This window comes from Gobius niger, assembly GCF_951799975.1.
Source record: "Gobius niger genome assembly, chromosome: 4".
Taxonomy (NCBI): Eukaryota; Metazoa; Chordata; class Actinopteri; order Gobiiformes; family Gobiidae; genus Gobius; species Gobius niger.
In genome coordinates this window covers 28480839-28507295 of record NC_136855.1, presented here as the reverse complement: position 1 = coordinate 28507295, position 26457 = coordinate 28480839, and the positions used below count along the sequence as shown (strand labels likewise).

The window sequence follows — 26457 nt, the reverse complement described above, 5'->3', positions numbered from 1 at the left end:
ATCTGTTGGAGGTGAGCGTCAGATACATTTTAAATGGTCATTGCTGAACTAATGTCAATAATGGACTGTTATGCTACTGAAGACTACTTTTAATGTGTATTTCAATGTTGTGTGCACCTGCCTGCGTGGGTTGCAGATGGAAAGCATATTTTATTTTGTAAGAGTGTTGAATTTTGTACTTGGTCCCTGACAAATAAACCAATAAACTAAACCATATTTTTCTGTTAAAACCCACTTTAAAAAATACGAGGTGATTAAATGTGTTTTTGCTTTGTTTTCGGCATTTCACAATAGGTTCAATATTGTTGCTTGGATGAAACGAGCAGCACTGTTTCTGTGGTATTCTGACATCATGACTTGTTGCCGTAATCTGCTGTTCAAAGGCGGGAATAAAACCCCAAGGGGATTAGTGTGCACAGGGCTGTGGTTCCAGCCGTTCTCCTCCTCTCAGTGCGTAAAGGCGCACACACGGAGCCGCGGACGCACGTCTCCAGTACTCGCGTCACCTCTGAAACTCACACAGAGCGGTTTCTCTCACCCGTGGGTCACTCCTCTGTGGACCCTGCTGCGTGGTGCTAATGTGAGGGCATTTTCACACGGACACGTATTTGTCCCGGAGCAGAGGGGACATGGCTCAACTTTCTGGGGTCACTCTGTTACCATTCAGCGCCATGTGCGTAGTGTTTCTGTGGGAATCTGACGCCAGCTCTATCCGGACCACTCTGGGAGTGGATACCTCGAGGTAAGTCTGGAATCAAGTGCATGGTGCCCGTTTAATGACAACTCTCTTGTAACATATTTCGGCTCTTTGAATCTTGGCCATTAGCCTTCGCAAATTACTGAGTCCCTGTAGGCTTGTGCATAGCAAACGTTTTCCTGTAATGCAATTGAGTGTGTAAACAAGTTGCAGCACATCGTTTAACATTAGCGCCGTGCCAAAGTCGTAACTGCATTTAAAAGTGCGCATCCCCCGTGAGGAGGTGTGTGAGCGCGGACCTCCACATGAACCGAAGCAGCGCGTCTAATCTAATGATTTCCAAAGAAACGCTAAAGGAAGGTCGAATTCCAAATGGTAGGAATCAGTCGCGGTGAAAGGGGCCAAACTCTTACTCGTGTTCAGACAAAACATGACACTCGTTATTAGTGTGCCCTGCGAGACGAGTTCAAGAGGTGAGCAAAGGATGTGAGACGAGCAGCGGAAGGTGGCAGTGCCTGGTCAGTGAGTGGTCGAGAGGTTTTAAAGAAGCTCTCGAGTCGCAATGCACCATCCACGAAAAGAAAATATACCAAATGGTCTTCTTCAACACATCAAGGCATTTATATATATATAAAACAAGTTATACACAGAGTTGCAGACTGAGTATTATATAATAAAAATGAACAATTACAGTCTCTATATGTTTTATTCAACAACGTCTTATGTGTAAATATATTAAAGGAACAGGCCACCGTTTTTCCATACTGAGATATGTTCTTGCCTGAGCTTAGACAAGTTGATACGTACCTGTCTGTTTTTTGTGCGTGCCCGAGGAAGAGCGTGCTAGGTTCCAACTTCACCCCTGTTTGAAGCTATAGGAATACACTGGGAGAGGCCAAATGCTAACAACATCTTTGGTCATTTTGCGTGACTGAGGGCACGCACAAAGACCAGACAGGTATACGTTTCAACTTGTCTAAGCTCAGGCAAGAACATATCTCAGTATAGAAAAACGGTGGCCGATTCTTTTAAGAATTCAATAATACGTTTGTGAAATATTGCATTTCCATGGGTTATGATTTCCAGCACAACTTTACATAACAGTCCCTTGTTGTCATCCTCTTTGCCGGTGATTTCCAGTGATTCCCCATGTGTCACATCTTTCACAATAGCGTTGAGCAGTGGGTGGTGCAGAAGAAGCCGTGCATTTCCTATTGTTATTTATTTATTTGTTTTATTATTATTATTCTCAGAACGGAGTGTCCTGAAAATAAAATCCTGACAGTGGAATATCCCTGCATGGGAGCTGGAGGCAAGAACAGCACTTGTTTTAGGTAAGAGATATTTTCTGTGCCATTCGGGCCAAACTTATTTCCTATGTGGTTTTGAAATCTCATAAATCTTGAGTGGGGACCCTTCTGCTTATACTTGCAGAAATGTGCCTTTCAGTTGGCTCACTTTCCTGGAACAGTGCTTTGCTAAGGCTTCAGGACAAGTGTCTGTGATGCCCCCGTAGAGGTTACGGAGAGGTTGGTCTAACCACTAAACCATCCCCACTCCCATGAACTCGTTTAGTGTTGGGGAGTATTCATTCCATTGTGGTGGATGTGTTCGGTATTTGTCAAGTGGGAAAAGTTATTTTTAAAACTTGAACCGGAGTAGAATAAGCTTTGCCTCATGTCAGTGAGTGAGAACTTTTTCAGAGTCAAAGTGTTTAAAGGGATGGCCCCATTCAGCGAAGTGAAGGCCGTCCAAACCTAAAAAGTCAAAGCAGTGTGACAGGACAGGAAGTGATCCATTATTTGCTTCACCGCATACACACACAGTCAAAAAAAAAAAAGGCAGCTACAACCTAATACCTAAAGTGAGGTTTACCACACTATAAAACACATCATTCTGCTGTGATTTGAAAGCAATGTTTCTTCAGATTTGGTTGCCCGAAAGCTTATTTGCTGGAGTATGACATTATTTAAAATCAATCCTGTTTAAAAGATAGCCATCCGTTCATAGAATCGGAATTTTCTGCTTGGCTCGTGACCCAGCTGCTGTTGAGCTTCACTGTGGAGCTGTGATGATTGTAAATTCTGTATGAAAGTGATGTCAGCAGCTGTAAATGCTCAGAGAAAATCTTCTGTTTGGGAGGTTACAGGATGAAAGGACGTTTCTATGGCGCACTGCAATTGTCTAAAGTCAGTCACTGTGATGATATGTAAATATATTGCTTTCAAAATACCAGGACTTTGTGTTTTGGCGGTAAGAAGATCCAAATCTGTAGCGAGTCCAGCCTGCTCTGTTCAGTGTCAGGTTAGGATTTTAAAGGCTTGACGCGTGTCTTTCCATTCCTGCCAGGGCCATTTCAGGACATGAGGTTCGACTAATTTCAATTATTCCTATATCATATCATATCATTTGTAAATAAGTTACGCAAATGCTTCCCATCCATCTCGCTGAACTGTACTGTGTTTGACCCTGAGCAACATGGGGTCAAATGATTTAATGTTACAGTTTCTCAGCGTCCACGCAGACCGAGGTGATTTTCCGATAATTTTCACTTCTTCTTCTCTGATTTCTTCACTTGGCAGATCACCCCGTGTTCGGATCATCTGGGAAATACTGAATTTATGCGGCCGTGATTGAAGACGACAGTTTAAGCATTTGGAAAGTTTCACACCTTCCCATAGAAAGCCGGCTTAGTTGCTGTAAAAACATTGAAGCAAATTACTCTGGTAGCAGTCGGTGTATAAGTGCTTTCTCCACTGGCTTGGGGTGATTTTACATGGTGCTTGAAGAGACCACGGATGGGTCATGCAATAATCATTATCTCATCAAGTTTCTTATTTCACGTTCTCATCTATTCTCATCACTCTCGTCTTGGAAGTTTGTCCAAATACAGTTTGGCGTGTAATGCTATCTCGGAGTGTTTTTGTGGTATTGCCCACCTCCGTCCAAACAAAGCGCGGAGGCCTACAGGTCCGATATGCCTTGACTGTGGTGAGGGTCAGTAAATCTCCCCCATTGTTCTTGTAGTCTTGTGTTCCTTGTCTGTCTTCACAAGAGGTCGCATTTCATCTCAAACTTAAACCGAACATCCATCTTTGTTGCACAGATCGCTCCCTGCATGTGTGAGAGGTGCATGTTTACGGTTTGTGGCTTCTCTCAACACTTTTTTTTCCACTTTTACAATGTATTTGGAGATAGTTCAAGTATGGCCATTTTTCACTGTTTGTAAATGCAAAATTATAGTTTCCCACCTTGTAGAAAACAGCTGAAAATTGCAAATCTACTCAAAGTGCTGAGTTGATAGCTACAGTAGTGAAGGGACCTTGTTGTTATCAGTCAATTGCAGTTCAACAAATCTATGAAGGCGGTGGAATAAATGGAGCCTTGATAGGAGAATAAAGAATTGTTATCCTTCCGTCTCCATTTATAAATACATAATAATCTTGCTTACTACTTTTACTGTCATCAGAATAATAATGTGCACTTTCAATTTCCACTTTAAACATGTGAGTTCATGCAGAGTTTTCCTCAAAATAGTAGCAGCGCAAAAGCAGGCGTGGAAAGAAGGTAATGACACAGAGTTCACAGATTTGAGCCAGAACTATGAAGCTGACTCCTCGTTATTTTATGCATGTTGGACTAGCTCCCGTAAGTTTTCCACCACCAGCTAATCCCAAGGCTGGTGTTTCAGTCCCTGCTGCTCATATTGCCGAGTGTTGTTGGGTCCTTGGGCAAGACACTTCACCCAGCTTTTTTTAATTATGAATGTACGACTTAGTGTCTGAGTAAATGTGCTGCCAGATGAAAGGAGTCTGAAATGTAAATCGCTTAACTAATACAAGGATCACAAAAGGTTTGTGTATTTCACAATCCAACCAGTAATAATGTGGAAAATGTGCTATTTTGAAGAATGCTAATCTTTCCTCCATTTTGGTGCTTCACAAATGTTCAGTCAGCGATTGTGTTGGTTTAGAAATGTTGGAATGTTTACTCACTCAGGTCTTGGACACCTCGGCTCCTTTTCCGTCTCTCAAGCCTCTCTGCAGGGGTCTCTTCTATCATTACAGCGTTGGCTTTCTGCTTTTGAACTTCTTTGTGGTGCATTTGGCTGAACATGAGGTGATCCGTCACTGTGAGTGTACAGAATGAGACTTTTAATCTCAACATTTAATCAGTGCCACAGATGATTATTGCTGTCATTATTTACAGCAGACATGAATAATTCTACACAGTCAAATCTTCTGAGAGACTCTCCTTTTCCTGCCAAACCGTTTGGTTTCTTCCCAGAAAATATTGTTCAGCACAATAAATCCTGCCGAATGCAGTAGTCATATTGTTGTGGATTGGACCAGAACCACTTCCTTCCTGACTCACCAGCGACATTTTCTCTTTAAAAGTCACGCTGACCGTTGGCCGTCATGTAACTTTCAGTATTTACGACACTTCTGTGTATCGTAATGACATATTCCAGTTTATCATATTTATGGATTATTTATGGCAACTAAATTGGAAATAAAAAGCACTTGTTTAATTTATGTCCTTTATGTTTTCAGTGACAACAGTCGTTAAGTTGCTATTTGGCCAGATCACCCTGTAGTACTACTGCTGCTTTTTGTGACTAATGCGCCTTTAATTGTGTCTATTGAAGAACAGGCATTAGGGCAACAATACCTGTTTAACAGTGATTGGCATTAATGTGGCACTGACTCAGTTTTTCTGTTTTACTGGTGCTGCTTTGAGTCACTGGGGTAAATTGTTGTTGGTTGGATTGCTGTATTGCACGTTGGGGATTTTCATGTTGCTTTGAGTGAACCACAGTGTGGGTGTTTGTTGGCCTTTGCGTTGTGGTTTATGTAATGTGTATGCTTTCGAAAAGTCTGTTTTTGATGGGCCTTTACTATTGCCATCAAACCTCATCATGTACCATTAGTACAAAGGTCTTTGACGAACTGCCAGGAGAGCTGCATAGCTGTGGTTCTGAGGGTCAGACTGTCATCAATGTTGCTTTGACGTCTTTGTTTTGCAGGCAGAACCACATGTACATGTTGCAGACCACTGTAACTAGAGTGGAAACATGCAAAGTACTTTAGATTCCTGTCTTGCATTGATCCCCCACCCACTCTGCCCGGTGTGTTACGCAGAGGCCTCTGAAGTGTTCATTACACAGACTGGCTCAGATACAGGCCTGGATTGCCTCTTCAAAGCACCACTTCCACCCTCTCTCCAACTTCTCTCTGTATACTGTTCAGGACAGACACAAGCCAGACCAGGGTCCAGTGTAACCACAGAGGAGCGTGGGCTCTCAGGTTGAGGTCAGGTCACAGCTACCGTGCTATGAAACTCATGTATTCTGTAAGTTGTCTGTTCACAGTTGATGCAAAAGAGAAGATTATTTGGGAATAATTTCTTGGAAATAGGATTTTATTGTTTGTCAAGTGACTCAATAGAAAAAAAAACATTGTCACTTTTGCCAACAGCATAAAGTATTTTATAGAATAAGAACGAGATCAGATATAGACGGCAGCACTGACATAGTATTTTGCAGTTGCATAGTGAGTGTAAACCAAAGAATCTGCCCATTTAGCTTATTTACAATGTTTGAATACTTTCCTTTAGTGTTGAAATGGATCAGACACCAGGAAACCAAATTCAGCCATTTCAAAACGACTTGTCAAATTAATTGTGGTTTGATGTGACAGTACTTTGACTGTGATAGTGTATGAAAAGTCAGAGACAAAACTATAATGACATGGCGAAAAAAACACCCAAACACTGATCAAATCTGACATGGTTGACTTGTGACTGCAGCGTAGTCGCAGCCTGAGTGGAGCTGTTTTGACTGCCCTGCCGTTGACTGATTGATTGGCAGAATGACTGATGAACTGGGAGAGGAGGCTCAGAGGGGATAACACGCTCATTAGCTCAGGGTCATGTGTGTGAACTTTGCCTCTCCACACCTCCACAGCAGGACACCAGAAAGAGGAACAAAATCCTGCTCCTTCAACAATGGGCTGCATCACTGACATATAACTTTGGATGTACTTTATTTATTTAACTGTTCTTAACAATGTGTGAAGTTAAAATGTAGTGGCTTGTTTTTTGTTTTTTTTAATCCAAGCTGCTTGTTTTGGTTTAGAGACAGACCAGGCTTTTGCATTTTGACCCATCCTTCAATGCTATTGGGAACTTTCAGAAACTGCATGGGAACCCACCATCACACGTCGATGGGTGATACTGTACCTGAGCTCCTGGACAAAACCTACTAAGACATGGAAAGAATGTGCAAACTCCTCAAAGACAGACTTGGAAATCAAACCCGTGATAGAGCTGGCCGTTCAGCTTAGATGCTAAAATAAACAACAACTCTACTTTATTGTTCAGTTTCATATTCGATGACAGTGCAGAAACAAAAATATCTTCCTAATCCTGGCAGTTTAACAAAAGTAGAGTGAAAGATGACTCTGGAGGTTGTGGCCCTGCTTTGGTCCAAGTATAATGGAGCTGCAGTTCATCCTGGCAGCATGGGGCTGTTCTTAGCGGGGGGGGCTGGGACACACAATCATACCCAGCTCTGTGAAGAACTAGCATCCCTATTTTTAATGGACTTTTCTGCTTTTGTGCACGTCCTTGGACAACCTCAGTCTGTCCATCAGAGTCATAGAAAACCGATTCATGGTTGGGTTAAGACAGTTGGAAGAGTCAAAATATATTGCGCCAAAGATTAGGGATGACGGTGTTTCTCAACTATCCTTTCTGTCCTTTTACTGATCCCTTTTGCCTGGAGTTAGCATAAGTTAGCATACAACGACCCTAGCCAAGACAATACACTTAATGTGTTTCATCAAAAGTAGTTTCTGAAAAAAATACCTCCCAAATTCAGGATGCCGTTAATGGAAAAATATCCGATACTTATCCTGTTTTGGCTCTCACTGCTTGAAAAACTCAACATTCACCAACTAAATCTAAGTGAATACCGGCATGCTGTATGTCATTTTTAATGGCAGAACTTGGAGAATTCAGTCACTAACTTACTTTTAATCTCCACAATTGTATTTTTGATCGCCGTGCAAAATGCCGCGGCTAGCAACAGGATGCTACTGGAAGTAGGCCATGCTAATGCTAACGAAAACTAGTCAAAGTTGAGACAGAAACTATCCTAGAAATGCCTAAAGTAATACAATAAAATGGGCCTCTGCTGGAGTGGTCAAGAGTTTGTATTTTAGTTTAGGTAATGAGAGAGTCAGTGATCCTTGTTAAATGTGTTTCCATTAGTTTATCAGTAGATATAATTGATCATTGCTCTGTAAGACTTTATTGATCTTAAAATGGAGAAAAGAGGACCATTCACTCTTGCTATCGGTTAATATCAGCTGATACTCAAACCGTCAGTATCGGTATCGGAAGCAAAAAAGCTGGATCGGTGCATCTCTATCCCAAATAGAGCAAATGCAAAAATTATAGTCGTCTGTATGATTGTGTCCTATTGCATTGAGCTAAGGTGCCGTAAGAAACAAAAGGCATTTGCCCTTGAGTCGATACATGTGTTCTGTGCGTCTGGACTTCGTAATCTTTTAACAAGTCGCACAATGTGCTAGTTTAATATGCTGTCACTGCGTAAACACACTCCTGTATGTGTCATGTAGTTTTTACATTGTATTACATATGCCTTGTGAAAATGTGCTTCTCGTTACATATGTACAATATGCAGGCCCGGTAGGCTTGTCCTTGGGGTTTCCCAGTCAGTGATCAACAATAGACAGTGACATTAGGTGCTAAAACGCTTCATGTCAAACAGCAGGAGGGCTTAACTCCAGAGGTTAAAGAGGTGATTTGATACAGAGCAGAAGCGTTTAACAGATACCACATGCGTTTATGACGAATGCATGATTAGACTTGGGCATGGGAGCCTGTTGTTGCACTTCGCTTTGAGCCTGGATTGTATTCTTTTTATGGTTTATTAAGTGTGCAGGTGGACCTGAATGAGATCATCTCTGTGATCCTATGAAGAAGTTGATACAAGATGAAGTTATCGGCTCGGCTGTGTTTGATAGTGGGATCTCAGCGGCAGAACGTATGAACTGGTGCTTTTCTGATAGTGGTTACAAAGCACATGCTGAATGTCTGCAGTGCTGCCTACTGCTGTAAAATGTGTCATTTATCAAACACAAGGAGATGTTTTTGAAAGGAATTTCAATATCCCATCGGTAGCAGTTCAACATTTGTCTGTATGGGGAGAAAAATGGTTTGTGTTTTGTTTTCTTCTTTTGAAAATTATAGCACAAGTAGAATCCATTTTTTATGTGGAAAGTAAAGTTTATATTTTTATGTATATGTCCTTGTAGTGACCCAGAGGCTGTATGAGTGGTTAATATGGTGCCTTTACTTTTGATCACAGTGGTCTCTACAACGCTCCAGGATCAATTGTTTTGTAGGTTTTCTGGTGAGAGGGTCCGTCAGCAGTGAAAACCTTTCAAACAATTGATCCTGGAGTGGTGTCGAGGCCACTTGGTGGAAAGTAAAGGCGCCATGCTGACCACTCATACAGCGACTGGGTCACTACAAGGTCAAATACGCACAAATATCAACTTTTTTTTCTACATAAGAAGTTGCATAATGCACCTTTAAAGGAATAGGACACCCTTTTTCCAGAGATATGTTCTTACCTGAGCTTAGACGAGCTGATGCGCACCTGCTGGTCTTGGTAACTTCACCCCTGTTTGGAGCTATAGGAATACATTGGGAGAGGCCAAATGCTAACAACATCTTTGGTTGTTTTGCGTGACTGAGGGCACGCACAAAGACCAGTTGTAAGTCTGTGGACATCCTACTCTAATGATCCTTAGGTTCCTCTGCCATTTCCATATGTTTGTTGTATTCATCATCACAGACGTCAGGTTGTGGGAGTTATTTTTCTTTGAGCAAAACCATGCACCTTTGATCACACAGCAAGCTGAATCTCCCTGCCTTTATTTTCTCCGAGCAGATTTACAGAGTTAAGCTTCCTGTGTTTAATGGGGAAATAATCGTCTTTGTTGCAAAGAAGTGGACCTCCCTCAAAAGTCTTCCTCTGTAGCATCTTTTACTCATTAGCTTGCACCTGAGCGGACAAGAGTGGAGTCTGTCACTGATAATGCCCAAAGAAAACTAACCAAAAGAATGCAACAGGAGACATTCAAGTTTAGTTTAGCATTGACCATTTTGCTACTACTGGTTGGCACAGTGTATCTTTAGGCACTATTTTGTTATAACTAGTTAAATTCTGAGACTCCAGATTGGCACCCTATGGCAAATTTGAACCCATAATTCTGACATGTGACATATGATATTATGACAATAGCCTCATACCAATGACAAAGGTAAACATTGTAGAAAAAGAGTGCTTTGAATGGTTGAGTGGTTGAATGAATCCGCTTCAGCTTGATAAACAAAGAAAATGCTTTGTTTATTCTATGTTTATGTGACTAGATATTCGGTAGATTGTCATTTAATGGTGATTGAAAGTTGGCTCTTGGTTTGTTTGGACGAGTTCTCCATGACATCAATTGAGAATATTTTTTCACAGTAGGATTGAAGTTCTTGGTCATGCAAGAGTAGCCTACACCTACAGATCTATTGTACTGTAAATACACGTGTGGCATAGACGTAATCACAAAAAGATGCGGTCCATTGGAGTAAAGTGTAAAGCAGGCGCTGATAGAGCATCTGGACTGCATTTAGATATCTGGCGTTGAGTGCTAAAATGGATAATGCACTCATGCCAACCCACAGGAATATTGGGGCTTTTGGTAATGCGCTTTAAATTGATTTTGATTTTGTCTCAACGCACCACATGTCTTTACCAGAAGAGTAATTACCAACATCAAGGCCGATATCAAAGCTACACACCGTGGCTCTATTTACAGCAGCGAAGTATGACATATAGGCATTAACTGAAAGGAAATATCCATATATCGTCACCGCAAAAAAAAAAAAAAAACACTTTTAAATGCATTCTTTAAGTTCAAGTTAAATGAAATAGAAAACATAATGTTGAAGGACGCTGTGACCTTTGTGACTGGAATGACGAATATGATGTGGGTTTTTGTATTGTTTTGACTTCCTCCCACTCCATTTAAATGTCACTCTGACCTGAGCAGTAATACATGTCTGTATCTTTCCTGTTCAAATGATGGATTGAACTGGTTATGGGGAAATGGAAAAATACAGACTCACTATATGCACCTGTAAAAAAACACAAAAAGTTGTATGTTGATTCGATAGTTTGTTTTGAGATAATAGTAAAGTATAGTATCGGCCAGAGTTGGTTGGTTGTTTCGCCTCAAATAAATGATGCAAATTTAGAGGAAATAGTGTTTTCCAGTATAAATGAACATTATTGTTCTGTTTTCTGGTTCTAGATGACAAACATTTTAGTATGTATCAGAAAAAGTATCATTCAGGTATCGGTATCATAAGCCATTAGAATAACTTCACAATGAGATATATTTCTGATTGATCTAATGTCGAGTTTTACGTGAATTGAGACTATTGCCAAAGTCCATTATTTCCCTCAGTGGCAGTGGTGGTGAAGTAGAGCCACAGCTGTTTTGGGGCAGAGTAACAAATCTGTGGCATCCATTGCGCACCATTACCCTATGACACATTTTCACACATACAAGTAACCAATCCCTCTTTTGGTTGTTCTGAACAGCCATTTAGGTTTCCTGTCCCACCGACTTAGATAATGCCTTTTCCATTGGTGCTATATGAATTATATAATAAAGTTATATTTACACATAGAACAAGATAACAACCATAGTTACTCCTTGCATAGAGCGCACAATTTTGGGAGTCCCAACTTTCTGGTTTTAAATATATTGTCATCTCTTGTTTCTATTTCAATACCCTTTCTCTGTTTTAGGGGGTTAAACAGGAACTGAAATGGTCCCTTAGTAGCATTTTAAAGGCACTGTACCTGTTTCATGAACTTACAGGTTTGTTTCCCAGCATTTCTGTGAAAGTGACCCTGAAAAGTGACCCTGCAAGTTGTGAAACGTGCATATAAACTCGTCCCTGTGAAGAATCGGGATGATACAAATGTGTTCGGAAAGTTAGGACAGAGTTTGGACCACAGCCTTCCGCTCTCATTGATTGTTTTCCAAAAATCAGGTAAAGGGCCTTTAAGCGCTAATATCTCAAGTCAGTTCCATGGCCTAATCATATCTCACTTTTATTACTTGTTGAGGTGGTCACCCTTCATCCAAGTTGGGTGAAGTGTCTTGCCCAAGGACAGCATCCCTAATACAGTCCCCCTGAATGACACCGATGAGTACACGCATTAGAATTAGTTTTCTTTAGCTTGTTGTAGTGGAAGTGCACCAGACCGCTCGCTCTCTCCCAGTCAAAACCCCTCGTGTTTGGACCCGTTTGATGTGTCCCTTGGGTGCCTCTGTCCTGGAAGTGGGCTGCTGAGCAAATAAACACATGGACAGTGCTTACTCTTGGCACGCCAGCACCTCCACATATGTTTAAGGCTAACAACATGCTAAGCCCCATGTGCATGTGACACCTTTTTACGAGGAGGCTGCACTTTCATCAATATATCATAAAAATAGTGTGGTCTGCAGCGCACTGTAAAGCCGGGATTTCTGTGATTGTGTTTGAAGTTAAATTCATTCCAGGGTTGTGAGACAAATGGGTGTAAAAAAAGGAACGAATTCCCTTAACCTGCTTCTAAAGTAGTAAAAGTGCGTTTCTGAGGACCTTGTAAAAACACTTCTCACCGGAGTAAGCATCGGCGGACAATTAGGAGCAGAAATCCCACCGTCAGAAATGAATACCGGTTCCCTAAAGCGAACGCACATGGCCGCGGTCCAAAAACTTGCTATACATTGCAGTTTTATAGTCGGTCTCATCATGCTAATGTGTTGGAGCGTAATCCTTCAGCGCACCATCACACACACAACGCGACAAGCCAAGTTTCTCAAAGCGCTTACGACCGAGGAAATGAATCAAAGCTCGATGAATGCAGCCTGTTACGATTCGAGCATGCACGAGCTGCAAGGTTCTGTCAGAAATGGCAGCTCGCACTGACACCGGTCGGCTGCCCTGGCGTGTCGAGGGGGTGGTTGACCTCCGCGGAGTTCCTCTTCCTGTGTGGCTCTCGAGAGGGAAAGCTCGTGAATGATCATACTCCAGGCCTGTCTTCTAGCTTCATCAGTGTTGGATCTCATTCCTCACCTGCAACATGGCAAACAGCTCACTGACATCCAGACCATGCTGCACATCTGGAGGTTATGGGTGAATTTGGAGATAAATGGATCAATTTGATGTACTTTCACAAAAAATCATTTTATAGCACAGTTTAAAATGACATAGTCTAAAAACAGGTTATAAATACAGCATCTCAGCACTGTAAGTTTGAAGGGACTATACAGAGTTTAAAAATGTTTAAATGATGTATTTTCCTCCCCCTTCATGTTCCAACAATGTCCTAAAGTGTAAAATGAGCTCAGACCTGTTCACAACGGGTCCGAAGTGCCGTCATGCACGAGCTTGATATAGAAGCTGCAGTTACGTGGAAGACCTGAGGTGGCAGTAGTGAGTATAAAATGACAAACTTGCATCTAGCCCCTTTAAAGAACCTTTCGGGAGTTGCTTGACTAACTGTATAGAACCATTCTGATTATGGTGATATAGTAAATGACAGTATGACTATGCTTGGTTATCCACTCCCCACAGGTTATATCTGTCACGATAATTAGGGGAGACCGGGGCTATTTGTCATACGAGGTCATTTGTCACATTGCTTTTTATAGCCACACTAGAGGGCGTTGCTGGTACTGATATATATTATGAGTTTCGGTATTCTTTATCTCTTCCGATAATCATTTTCTCATTTGGTCTGAAGACCTGAGGAGAGGAAACATTTGAATTGATTTTATGCCTTTTGTAGTGAGCGCTTTCCTTTTGTTAGTGCCATGAGCAAAATACACTGATCTGAAAGACAGAGATGTTAGCTTTGATTTGAGCTGTTTTGGTGGTTATTTGTCACATGGGGTATAAATGGTGGGACATTTTTTTTCTTTTGTGTCTAATATGTTTTTATGATCACTTTATTTTAACATTATCTTTTATACAGGCCGTATGTTTGGGTCATTTAGTGAATTTGTACATTTTACACCTCATAGAGCATTTTGTTCAAAATAGTTTTATGCACATCTGGAATTGCATTGCGACATATTTCCCTTCATCTCAAAAAGAAAAACGTTACAAAGGTTTATAAAATTTCAAGTTAACATCAATATCAATATATATATGACAACCAACCCCACGCCTTGCCCCGCATAGCCTAAGGGGCATATTGTCACGGTTAATAACTATTTATTGACAAAAGGAAGCGAGGTCTACTTCAAGTCAAGGGTTCAAGCTTTCATTTAATGTGTGACAAATAGCCCCAGTCTCCCCTACTATATCGACTTATCGTTCAATAAATGACTGAAAAACAATACACTTTTGCACTCAATATTTATCGTCTGTACATTTATTTGCATTTTCCCCCCATTCTTCTCATCTAATACTTTATGTTTTTACCCAAAGTAAGTTGTGTCTCAGTCTTTCCAGTTCGTCATTACCTAAATCTAAAAGCTTCTCGAAAAAAGCGACAAAAGCGAGACATAAATGAGGATGAAAACGCAACGAGAAAAGCATAAAAACAGAGGCAACAAAAAAGCAACAACAACGCAACAAAAATGTGACAATAAAGCACCAAAAGTACAACGAAAAAGTGACGACAACGTATGGGTAAATCTTAGACCCGTTTCGTATAGGTCTTAGCTTTCAAATGAGACGTTACACTGGCCTATAGAGTTTGGGAAAATCCACAGTTACCATGGAGATCTGCCATGTTTGCAGCTGTTATCATACATTTTCCATAGACTAAAAACTATTTAAAAAATGGAGGAAAAAAGCTGTGGAACATCTCCAATAGCTGCTGAGTTACTGCTGGTAAACACATCTAACTCACTGTGTAGTCCAAGTGTATTAATGTGAACAATAACGCCAGTATTTTAACTTTTAAAATCTCCATTAGTTTATAATTGCTGCTAATCCTATGATGCTTAGCGACATGACATCACATTCCCGAACTCTATAAGTGTAACCTCCAGTCGAGAAGCTTCTAGATTTGGGTAAAACTGAACTGGAGAAAATATGCTTGGTTAAGGCGGGGTTAAGTACTTTTCAAAACTGTCATTTTTAAGCTTTAGTTTTCTTCAATAATATCGCTTATCTCAATCGTTTCCTGCCTCTATATATCAAACTTTACATTTTGTTATCATGGCAGCCTCAGGGCATTTTACTGCTGCGTATCCCCATAGGACGGCCCTGGCTACAAAATCCCATCGTCTTACTTAATGTAAAGCGAACCTGGCTCAGGTTTGTCTCTGGACCGTGCCTCAGTGGTGATGATTTTGTCAGCGGCTGCGGTGGGACAAGAGGGTCGTATAGGGCCCCGCTGAGGGCTCCCCTCCTCCGGGCTGTTCACTGTAAGGGCAGACCATCTTTCTGTTGTCCATATTTTTACTATACTGTCTCATTATGGCAGTCCAAGACGTAAAAACTCCAGAGGTCATTTGTTAAGTACAGTCTGTCACATAATGAAAACCGCAAAAGTGCTTATTACATGAAGTCTGATATTGCCTTTTGATGCCAGAACGTCCCAAGTTATGTGGTCAGTGCTTTAAAAAACAAACTTTACACTTAGCTGGCTGAGCTACGGCATGTCCTTATGGAGGGTTAGAATATACAGTAATTCAACAAAGCTATTTCAGAAAGTCTTGATCTGAAAGGTTTTCTCAAACATTTACATCAAGGTGTTTGGCATTTTTCAGCATACAGAAATAGTGCTTGACTAGAGGTTTATTGAAGTAGTTTTGTAAAGTCTGAACCTCCAAACCTCCACCTGAACCGAGCACATTTTCTCCAGTTTGGCCTTACCCAAACCTAAAAGCTTCTTTAAAAAGGCGTAAAAATGGCAACAAAAATGGGAAGAAAATGCCCCCCAAAAAAAAGTTTAAAAAAAAAGTGGCAAAAATGACAAAAACTCAACAAAAAAAGGAGCCAAAAAAAGTGGGAAAAAAACTCAACAGAAAAAGAGGCAAAAACTCAACAGAAAAAGGGGCAAAAACTCAAAAAAAGGGCAAAAAAGTGAAAAAAAAAAAAAAAAAACACATCAGAAAAGGGGCAAAAACTCAACAAGAAAAAGGGGCAAAATCTCAACAAAAAGGTGAAAAAACTCAAATAAGTGACAAAAATGAGATGAAAAAGAACGTGAAATAAGTGACAGTAAAAACACAAGGAAAAAGATCAGTTAGATCAGTTTTGTAGGTCTCAGCTTTCAAATGAGGCCTTACTCTGGCCTGTAGAGTTGGGGAAAGCACTTGTCTTACTTTTCTCTATTATTTATGATTTCCCAAACCTTGATCAAATTTAATGAATGGGCCAATCAGTGGCATTTACAGTTTGTAGCAAGTTGTGAGACAGTTTGTAAGATGTTAATATTCTTTTTTAAATTCTTTCTTACCTAAGTCTTACAAATGGATGGGTTTACGCCACAGAAAGCACCAGTGAAGAGTCAAAGGAGGACGGCGTGTCTGTTGCTTGTCGACTGAAATACTTTAACCTTCCCAAACACAAACACACGGGTCAGCTCTGCAGTGCCCCCTGTCCTGCTGCAGACGTCCGGCCTCCGTCGCCCTGTCCATCACTCTCTCCCCGGGGGGACTGCAGCTGCACGTCTGAGCCACAGGCATATCACCCACTACACAAAAACACATCACGAAATACTTTATTACTGACTGCAGTGTAACAACATAGTGACATTTGTATTCATTTTGAGGTAATCCTTCTCCTGTTGTGAAATTATCTGGACCTCTTTTTTCCCTCTTTGGCTGTGTTTTCCAATCGTCTTTGCTTGTTTGTAGTTCCAGACCATGAAAAATATCTTTACTAGCATAGTGACTATATTGTTATATCTCGTTTTCTCTTTTATCGTTTTTATGTCTGCGTGAATCTAGTGAAATAAGGTTAAAAAAAAAACTAAAAAAAAGTTTAATCTCTTAACCTCCACCTAAACTGAGCACATTTGCTCTTGTTTGGCATTATCCAAATCTAAAAGCTTGTTGGAATGTGGAAGAAAACGCAAACAGTGGCAAAAGAGCGACAAAAGTGTGCTGGAAAAGCAACAATGACACAATTAAAAAGCGTCAAAAAAATTGACTAGAGAGTGCTGAAAAAGCCAAAAAAAAAAGCCACAAAAGACAGACAAAAATGCAATGTGAAAGTGACGAGAACACGTCAAAAAAAGCGCCAAAAAAGCTTTAAAAAAGTGACAAACACACAACAAAATGCAGCAAAAAAAAAAAAAACATTACTAAAACACGTCCAAAATATAATTAAAAAGTTAGCATGAGTTTTGTAGGTCTTAGCTTTCAAATGAGGCGTTACACTGGCCTAGAGTCTGTAAGCTCCAGTCGATAAGCTTTTAGTTTTGGGTAAAGGCAAGTTGGAGAAAATGTTAAGAGGCAGTGGTGGAAGAAGTTCTCAATATTGTTACTTAAAGGGACTATACTGAGTTTAAAGTATTAAAGTATTATCCTCCCCCTACATGTTCCAGCCATGTCCTAATGTGTAGAATGAGCTCAGACCTATTAACCTCAGCTGCCTCTAAAATCCTGCACTGTCACTCAAAAAGACTGCAGTTACGCGTAAGGCCTGAGGTGGCAGTAGTGAGTATAAAATGAACAACTTGCATCTAGTCTCTTTAAGTAAAAGTATAAAAGTATGCATTGCAAAATGTACTTCATAAGTCAAAAGTATTTTAATAATTTGGTTCAAGCCAGGTCTAAAGGAGTAAACCACTAACAGGAACTAAACCAGATCCAAACCAGGTCTAAAGGAGTAAACCACTATACCTAAACTGGGACTAAACCAGTTAATCGTAGAGCGGTCACTTTGAAAATAAAATACTTTTACTTTTAACCCAATTTCAAAACATAGTGGAGTAGAAAGTACAGATATACAAGCTCTAAAATGTAGTGGAGTAAAAGGATTTATCACAAAATGTGCTGAAAGTAAAAGTAGCTATAATTTGTACTTTTCACTTTTTACTTCACCACCACTGTTAAGAGATTAAAATGTGTTGTGTGTTCTGCATCAACTAATACAAGTAAAACATCTGCAAAAAATTGTCTCTACGTAGCCTTTAGCTTATTGATTATTGCTAATACAACCCAATTGTGAATTGTGTGGTAAAGGTTTTCTTATCTTCTATCCTCACTCTGTCAGGGGGATGGCTGGAGACTGACTTCTCGGTGCTCACATCTGCAACGTATTGACCAAACGTATTGACTGATCGGATAACTGCATGACGGATTGGACGATGATCAGTATGTCTCTCCTAACTGGACTGTGCACCTCTCAACGTCTAGCTCCCCACTACAGATTAAAGCTCATCTGGATCTCATCTGCCGCACTGTTTTATAGGTTATTTTTCATTCAGTAGACGGGACGTGATTTAAGGCGACAGAGAATCGGGGCTGGAGGAGCATAAAAGTAACTTGAATGAGGTAGCCTGTTAATCCCCACGGAAACAGCACGACGATATGAGTCCATGGGTAGCACTTTTGGCTTTCAACAAGTGTGTAGGCATTCATCTGTGTGTGTGTGAGAAATCCGGTGGTGCGTGTCTATCAATTTCCTTTTACTTTTTCCAAGTCTTAACATCGCTAACATGTGGCGAATTGTTGTCGCTGCCAAACATCATAAATCAATTTGGGGAAATAATGCTGCCCAAAAAAAGAGAGAAAGTCCAAGGCTGCTTTTTTTTCTTTTTTTTAAAAGATAACTACAAAAAGATTGTACTGTAAAAGTCTGGTAGGAATTATCAATATGAATACTTTATCCAATTTTCCAGATATGAGACATATGAAGAAGACAAGTATAATGATTTCTTTTCTTGTCCTGCTCTGGGTTGAATTCCAGATTATGAACATGAAAGCAATCATTTGCAGAATATAAATGTCATTATTCAATGCAATTTGTTTTATAGGAGGAAATGCTGTGAAGGATTCAGGTTTGTGATGGGCCACTGCATCCCAGAAAGTAAGTAAACTCAGATGATGTTAAGTTGAAACTAAAAAAGGGCTGGGCAATATGACAAAAATAAAAATGGATTGTGATCTGATCTCTGTGACAATCTAATTTGGAGAGACTATTGGGATAGGCCTGTCATGAGGTCGAAAAACAAAGTTTGATTTACTGAGGCTGGAAAATATTGCCATCCATCCATCCATCCATCCATCCATCCATCCATCCATCCATCCATCCATCCATCCATCCATCCATCCATCCATCCATCCATCCATCCATCCATCCATTTATCCTGGCTCCTTTCGATTACCCTCTTCACCACAACAGTCCGATACAGCAACCGCTATATCACCACCTTTATCCGGTGGAGAACCATGGCCTCGGATTTGGAGGTGCTGATCCTCATCCCGGCCACTTCACACTCGGCTGCAAAACGCCCCAGAGCACGGTGAAAATATTGCAATAAACAATATTATTGAGGATCACTTTTTGCCATGGAAAATGTTTGCCTTAAACAATGGAAATCTCAGGAACCCCTTGTTGAAAAGTAATATATTAACATGTCTTCAACAACACACAAGTTGTAATTAACATAAAAAACTTTACTTTGGTAAAATTGTTCAACCAAAAAAGAAAAAAACAATAAGGAAGCATGTAAGTAAATGCACTAACGATGAATATTGAGCCCAAAATGATATTGTTTATCTGTCATGAAGGATGAGTGGATATAGAAGTTATCGTGACAGGCCTAGGGATTCAGTGATTCTCTAAACTGCTCGACCCGATCCTGTTGGTTCTTGGATGCGAGAACTTTTGGGAACAGCAGGAAGCCTGGGTGAATGTAGTGAGTGAGTGGGTGGGTGGTGGTGGTCGGAGGGGCCGATGGCACAAACGGGTTGCTTTGCTTCCGTCAGTCTACCCCAGGGCAGCTGTGGCTACAACAGTAGCTTACCATCACCGAGTATGGAGTGAATGAATAATGACGATGGCGTAGCGCTTTGAGAAACTTGGTAATACAGGCTTTTAAAGCGCAATACAAGTGTAAGCTATTATTATGATTTACTGCAGCTCTATTCAACACAGCTACTTTTCACCACTCACACTTCCTATAGGTCAGTCTCATCATGCTGTGAGTCAGTGACAAGCAGACTGAGATAATGTTTTTTTTTTTAATGTAAACTTTCAGAAGAAGCAGATGACTTTAGTTACCTCTTAAAGACAATGTGAACATACTGAATGCACATGAATTGTAATAAAATCTTAATCTAGGCTCTGTGAATTATTGTTTTTTGCAGACCACCCACCCTTAAAGGAAATTACAGACTTGATATTCACATAGACTTGCACAGCAGTAAGTAGTCATTAGCATGAGCCACTAGAGGGCAGTGCTTGTCCTTTTAATGTAGGCAATTCCAACCAACAGCTCTCCCAACCCTTTCCAAAGCATTTTGCATTTCTACATTAATAACATACAGTATAGGCTACTATTGTTCAGGGTGAGCTTCATCTCAGGTTCATAGTTACACATGCACGTTGAAAGCATAACTCACTGTCATTTTATATATAGAATATCGGCGTCTCCTGTTCTTATGTCTGTTTGTTTTTTTGCTCTGGAGGTGTGGATGTTTGTGCTGCTTCTCCATGTGAGCAGCAGTGCACGGATAACTTTGGCCGAGTTGTCTGCACCTGTTACCCCGGTTACCGGTTTGACCGCGAGAGGCACCGCAACCACAAGTCTCCATACTGCATCGGTCAGCACCTCAGATGACTTATTTACTTAGTCTTTAGGAGAAATTAAATTGTTGCCCCATTTTGATGCAGATATTGATGAGTGTGAGCTTCCCGACAGCCACAGATGTGACCATGAATGTGTGAACACAGAGGGCAGCTTCTCCTGTCGCTGCCACACTGGCTACATGCTGGGCCCTGACCGGCACTCCTGCATCCCCGAACACCACTGTGAGTCTGTCGGTTTCTCTGCACATGCATGACAATATACCTAAAACACCTGTACCAAAGAACACTGTCAAAGTATTTGTTTTCAGACCTTATGATGCCCAGACTCACAGGGATCATCAACAGCTGTGTGTTTTTTTGTCTCTCAGTGAGTTCATCGGGAAAGTCGGAGACGCTGATGAGTGCAGAGGCATGCTCATTCACCTGTCAGGATTTTATCAACATGAAGAATAGTCTACAGCAGCTCAAGTCAAAACTGGGCAGCACTCCGTCATTACACCAGGTATTATGAGTCTTGTAGAGAGCTATTGTTTTTCTCTTTAAAATGCCTGAATACTGTGTTTGCTTTACGCTCCAAGTACAACGCTATAATATATTTGACCTTCAAGAACCACCACATAAAACTTATGTCTCAACAGGGAGTAAACTAAATATGATAACATCTAACTCTAAACCTAACTTTAGAATGAATCACATTAAAGGATTTAAATGAATAACTTTTAAAACTGCAGACTGAGTACCAGGAGTGGTGAATGTGCCATAGTTTGAGGACCACTGCTGTAATAATAACGCCTCACATGAGACAGATGTCTAATATGAAGTTGGGAATACTTACTCTGGTGAAAGACTATGACTGTCTAAAAAATGCTGACTCTTGTGCGTAGGTGTCTGGCCTGGCAAATAGCAGTGATAAGCGCTCTCATGGGAGATCAGGCAAAGGCTCTGCCAGTTTATGTCCCCCTTCTGGCCTGCCTGGACCTCCAGGGGCCCCCGGGGTTCCAGGTAGTGTAAAGTGCATTAACAGTTGTGCTTTAATGTTGTCAAATACTGTGTGACTGATAGCAGATCCTTTGTCATTGTATTATGGTCAGGACACCCAGGTGAACCAGGGAGGAGAGGGGAGTCAGGAGAGAAGGGCCTCCCAGGCCCTCAGGGGCCACGCGGTGACATAGGACCTATGGGTCCAGAACCTGATCTGAGGCACATCAAGAGAGGCCGCAGGGGACCTGTGGTAAGAACATTAAACACATATTTCAATTGCTCTCTCGCTGCTGCTGAGACTCTGTAATAATCATGGTGTCTCTCTCTCTGTCTTTCTTATTTAGGGTCAACCAGGAGCACCGGGAAGAGATGGACTAAAGGTCAAAGTGCATTTGAAATGTATCATTTTACATCATTGATATCATTTTTTCAACGCTGTTCTTCTGCTTTGTCACAGGGTGACAGAGGAGCGCCTGGCCCCAGAGGTCCCCCTGTAGGTTGCAATACGTAATTTATTGAATTGTTTCGATGGAATTATATAAATATGATGATTATTTTTATCACAATGCCTCCCAGGGTCCACCAGGCTCCTTTGACTTCCTTCTGCTCATGATGGCTGACATCCGTAACGACATCATTGAGCTGCAGGAGAAGGTGTTTGGGGAAAGGCGAGGACTCACTCTGGACTCCCCTCCTCACTCCAGCGGAGAGGAGGATGTAGTTGACTGGGGATCTGGACAAGGCCATGTAACGCTCAACTCATGACCTGTAGATTTTATAACCACAGCATTTACAAAATGACCTCAGACTACTGGACACTTGTGGAGGCCAGTAGCCACATGAAACTGATAATCTATAACTGTGCACAGCAGTCAAAGGATCAGCCATTACAAAGTGGACCACAGACAGTCTGACTGCAGGCACTTCCCCGGCCTCTTTCATATTTTACGGATAGAGAGGTGGAATGTGCGTGCGGGCTGAAGGGTGAGAGAGATGCTGCCTCTGCCTTTGAGTCTCTGCGCTGTGCCTGTGAGCTGAACCACTTCAAACGGCACACTTTATCGTCTGCATCTCTTCCTGTTTGGGACTGTGTGTGAGAGAGAGAGCTCTGTGGGCTTCTGCACCTGTTGGAAGACCTGCAGCATTTCATCATTCTCTGAGACCTCAAGTCATGAGGCTTATGAACAGGTGCGATATGAGTCTTCATCAAAGACAGTGGCCTCTTTTATATTTTTGATATTGTTGAAAGATGTTTTCGGAACTAAATTATCTGTGATGTTGATTTTTATCCTAATTTTATACTATATGTATTCAACCTTAGTGTATAGTGTAATTATGTATCATATTGAGATATTATTGTATCAAAAATTAAAATGGTTAAAGTTTGTAGAAATGTAAAATGTAGTAAGAAATCACAGTGTGAGTGGGCTATTGCCACGTGACATATGCAGCATCAGTAACCAACCAACTTTCAAAAGGCCTGCTACTCAGTATTTTACTTCTGACCTGGGTAAGTATACCTTAACTTAAAGTTAAAGTATACATTATTAATCCTGTAGAGAAATCTGTTCTCATTTGGCCCATCCTTCGATGCTGATGGGGCAACCTGTAGGAGCAGTGGGCCGCCACAGTAGACAGGTGCCCGTGACCCAGCTCCAGATGTGGGGTCAGGCTAATGGTCAGAATGGCTGGCGGATTAGCTTATTGTACAAATTATTAATGATGGGGAACTCGGAGTACCCAGAGGAAACCTATTACTTACACAAAATACGGTAATATATTAGTCATTACAATTCAAGTAACTCAAGTTTCAAGTGCATTTAAATGGTTTGTATTGATGTACAGAGGCAGAACCAAATCAAGTACACTGGTGTATAAGATCTGCAGTTGCGTGTAATGATGTTGTCAAAACAAAACATGAGCCAATGGGGATAGAGAAGGAAAAGGAAATCATTAACTGCACTTTTGCTTGGTGGCATTATTGCTATTTTTCTACTCAAAGTTGTGTAACTCAGTACTATTTTTGAAACGGTAATATGTATTACAAACATACTACATTTGTAAATTGCCCAACAGTGGATCCTCTGGAGCATTAAGTAAGGTGTCTGGTTGGTTTTCTTGAGTCAAATGGATAGCCTATTCTTTCTTGAGTTTATTGTCCTATGATTACAAAAATATCAACATTAAAATATTTCAATTATGGCCCTAGTTTTACCTGAATGGGACTCATTGTTCTTTCTTTAAAACATAAACCTGTTATGTATTTTAAGAAGGTATTCTAGGCACCAGCAGAGAACATGAAGTATGTGATTTCCTCTTCAGTGCAGGGTTTCAGGTTAGATGTGACAGTGATGATGGCGCTGTCTCAGATGGAGGCCAGGAGCCAGGTTATTCCTATTCATTGCATCACATTTTCGCAATTATCGACAGAAAACCCACTAATTTATGAAGTAGATCATTTTGTAGTGATGATGGTGCCACTATCTGTCCCACTGTGCATTAAATGTGTTATGCCTTTAGAATGCCGTCATGTCACCTGACGCCACAAATCTTACCATAAATACTGACTGCGCGTGACGGGGTAGAAGTAAATCATGCAAACATTTATGTGAGGAACATATGTTATCCTTGATGTTGACTTCTGAACCATTGCGTGGCTAGGTGTCATTATGAACAGGGTAAGTATCAGAGGTCAAGGGTCAAATGCCTGGCAGAATGATAATTATAAACCGCAGGCTATCTGAGGGACTTGTCAAAGCTTGTTGGAAGACTCCACAACAGCCCCTCTTTACAAAAAAAAATTAAATAAAAGGGCGCATTCTCCAGATGTGCCCCAAATGTATCCTTTGCTCGCGCGTAATGTGTATTAGAGAGATTACTTAAGTGAAACATCTATGGCCTTTTAAGACAGATGTGCAAATGCTACAAACCGTGATGGTTTGACAGCTGTCTCCACCTCAACTCCGCCCCTTAGCGTGAGATTCGTGGTTGCAATATTGTCATGGTAACTGATCCGACAAAACAGACTTCTAGAAGATGAAAAAGACAAAGTGAAAGACACATTTCCTTCGGAAATCGTCACGCAAGTACTGTAGGTATTTTGTTATAGAAGCCGCTAGAGGGCAGCAGTGAGGGGTCAGCCGAGTTCTTATTCGTTTCAGACAGTATTTGTCGGTACATCCACGGTGGCCGAGATAAATTAATAATATAATAGCAATAAATAATAAGATCTCAGCCTTAAATGAATAAATAATGTAATGAATAAAGAGGAAATATATTATGTGACATACTAGGCAAAATTCTGTTCCTGGACTAAGGAGTCTATCTGTGTATAGTTTAAAATGTTTACCCATGTCTGTGTTGATTTCCTATTGTTGCCTCCACTGCTCCGGCTTCAACTACGACTAAAAATGCGTGTGTGTCCTTTGGAGCCAGGACTGTCCTGAAAAAGAGATTCTGAAATTCAATGGGACTTTCCTGATTAAATGAAATGGTCAAACAAAGGCATGCCTATAATAGTCTCCACCAACTGTATATTTATCATCCTAATTTCACATATAGTAAAATGTAAGTGAATGCTCGTGTAAGGCTGTATTTGGCTTTATTTTACCTGGTACACACATATTTGACCCATCCCTCAAGGACAACTGTTACACTCCGTGGTAGGTGATCACAGAGCGATGCCAGGACCCACCTGCAGCTCTGTCGGCTCCTGGGGCAACAGTGGCTTAGACGGTAGAGTGGGTCGTCTTATAACCTGAAGGTTTGTGATTTGAATTCTGCCGTGCACACTGTTCTTGTGTCCTTGGGCAAGACACTTCACCCTCATTGCTTCCAGTGTCTGTGGATGAGAGTGAATGGCTCCTTGATGGAAAATATGTACATGTGCCAATTGAGTTGCTTTTTCTAGGGGTTTAGAAGTGATTTGTACTACAATAAATGTACTTTTACATAAATTCTAAAATTCTCACATGATGTCAAGGTCAAGTTACTTCATAAAGCACATTTAAAACAACATTGCTGCTCAGAGTGCTGCAAAAAACCGCATGTATATGAGTGTAATATTAACTTGAAATTGAATATGAAAGGTGTAAATACAAATGCAGAAACAAGTGGGTTAAAGAGTTAAGAATGTCTAAAGACTGGGCTGCCCTATGTGTAAGGGTGGACTGTTCCAGAGTCCAGGAGCTTCACTAACTCATAGCAGCCTAAATATGACATAATGTGCATCGTTTCTTTTGTCCATGTCTGAAGAGTCACATCAGTCCATTGCACTTTTGTCATCATTAAATGTACTTTTTTTTCTTGAATTATTTGAAGAAAAAATGTGAAGCCAATAAATCCGGTGATGTGCAGAGTGAAATGTGTCAGTGCACTCCATCTTCAGATGAGAATAAAGATAGAAGAGATAAATTTGGCCAGATGTTTCCGGGTATGAGTGGAATCTATGTTGGCACTGTACTCCTGTCCATAAATACCCTTCTGCACGACAGCAGACGGGACTGTGTGTGTTTGTGTCTGTGTGTGGTGGAGCTCGTGACGCTGCACGCCGTGGCAACATCAACTCCCATACAAATATTGTCTCTATGATCCTTTTAATTTCAACAGTAAAAGACAACTGTTAAAAAATAAAATGATCATAGAAGCCATAACAGAGATCATGTGAACACTGAACTCTACAATTCTAAATGAATGGCCGAATTGTACTGAGATTGGGTTACGTTTAGGGTGTTCTCATTAAACTGTATTGTGCCATTCACTAACAAGGACCACGCCACAACAGAAGCTGTGATTAAAGAATTGTAAACAGTGAGTAATATGCAATGCTGAGGTGAAACTGTGGGTGGAAGCTCTGTCTCAAGAGTGTACCCAGCTGTATGGGATCCTCTTCGGAGCAGAAGAATCAGCGCTGA

General features: G+C 40.9%; 1 protein-coding gene across 2 annotated transcripts; it reads left to right on the top strand.

Moving 5' to 3' along the window:
- Positions 1-444: 444 nt before the first annotated feature.
- LOC306962148 (collagen and calcium-binding EGF domain-containing protein 1-like) lies at positions 445-22866 on the top strand. 2 transcript variants are annotated; one of them, XM_079555220.1, is made up of 12 exons: positions 726-742; positions 1951-2031; positions 2132-2226; positions 18786-18838; positions 20443-20577; positions 20648-20785; positions 20932-21065; positions 21448-21565; positions 21655-21794; positions 21889-21924; positions 22002-22037; positions 22121-22866. In XM_079555220.1, the coding sequence occupies exons 4-12, from the start codon at positions 18817-18819 to the stop codon at positions 22307-22309; spliced, it is 948 nt and encodes a 315-aa protein (XP_079411346.1). In that variant the 5' UTR covers positions 726-742; positions 1951-2031; positions 2132-2226; positions 18786-18816; the 3' UTR covers positions 22310-22866. The 2 variants fall into 2 exon arrangements, with proteins under 2 accessions (XP_079411345.1, XP_079411346.1); XM_079555219.1 differs by lacking the exon at positions 2132-2226 and having other exon boundaries at positions 445-742.
- Positions 22867-26457: the final 3591 nt, after the last annotated feature.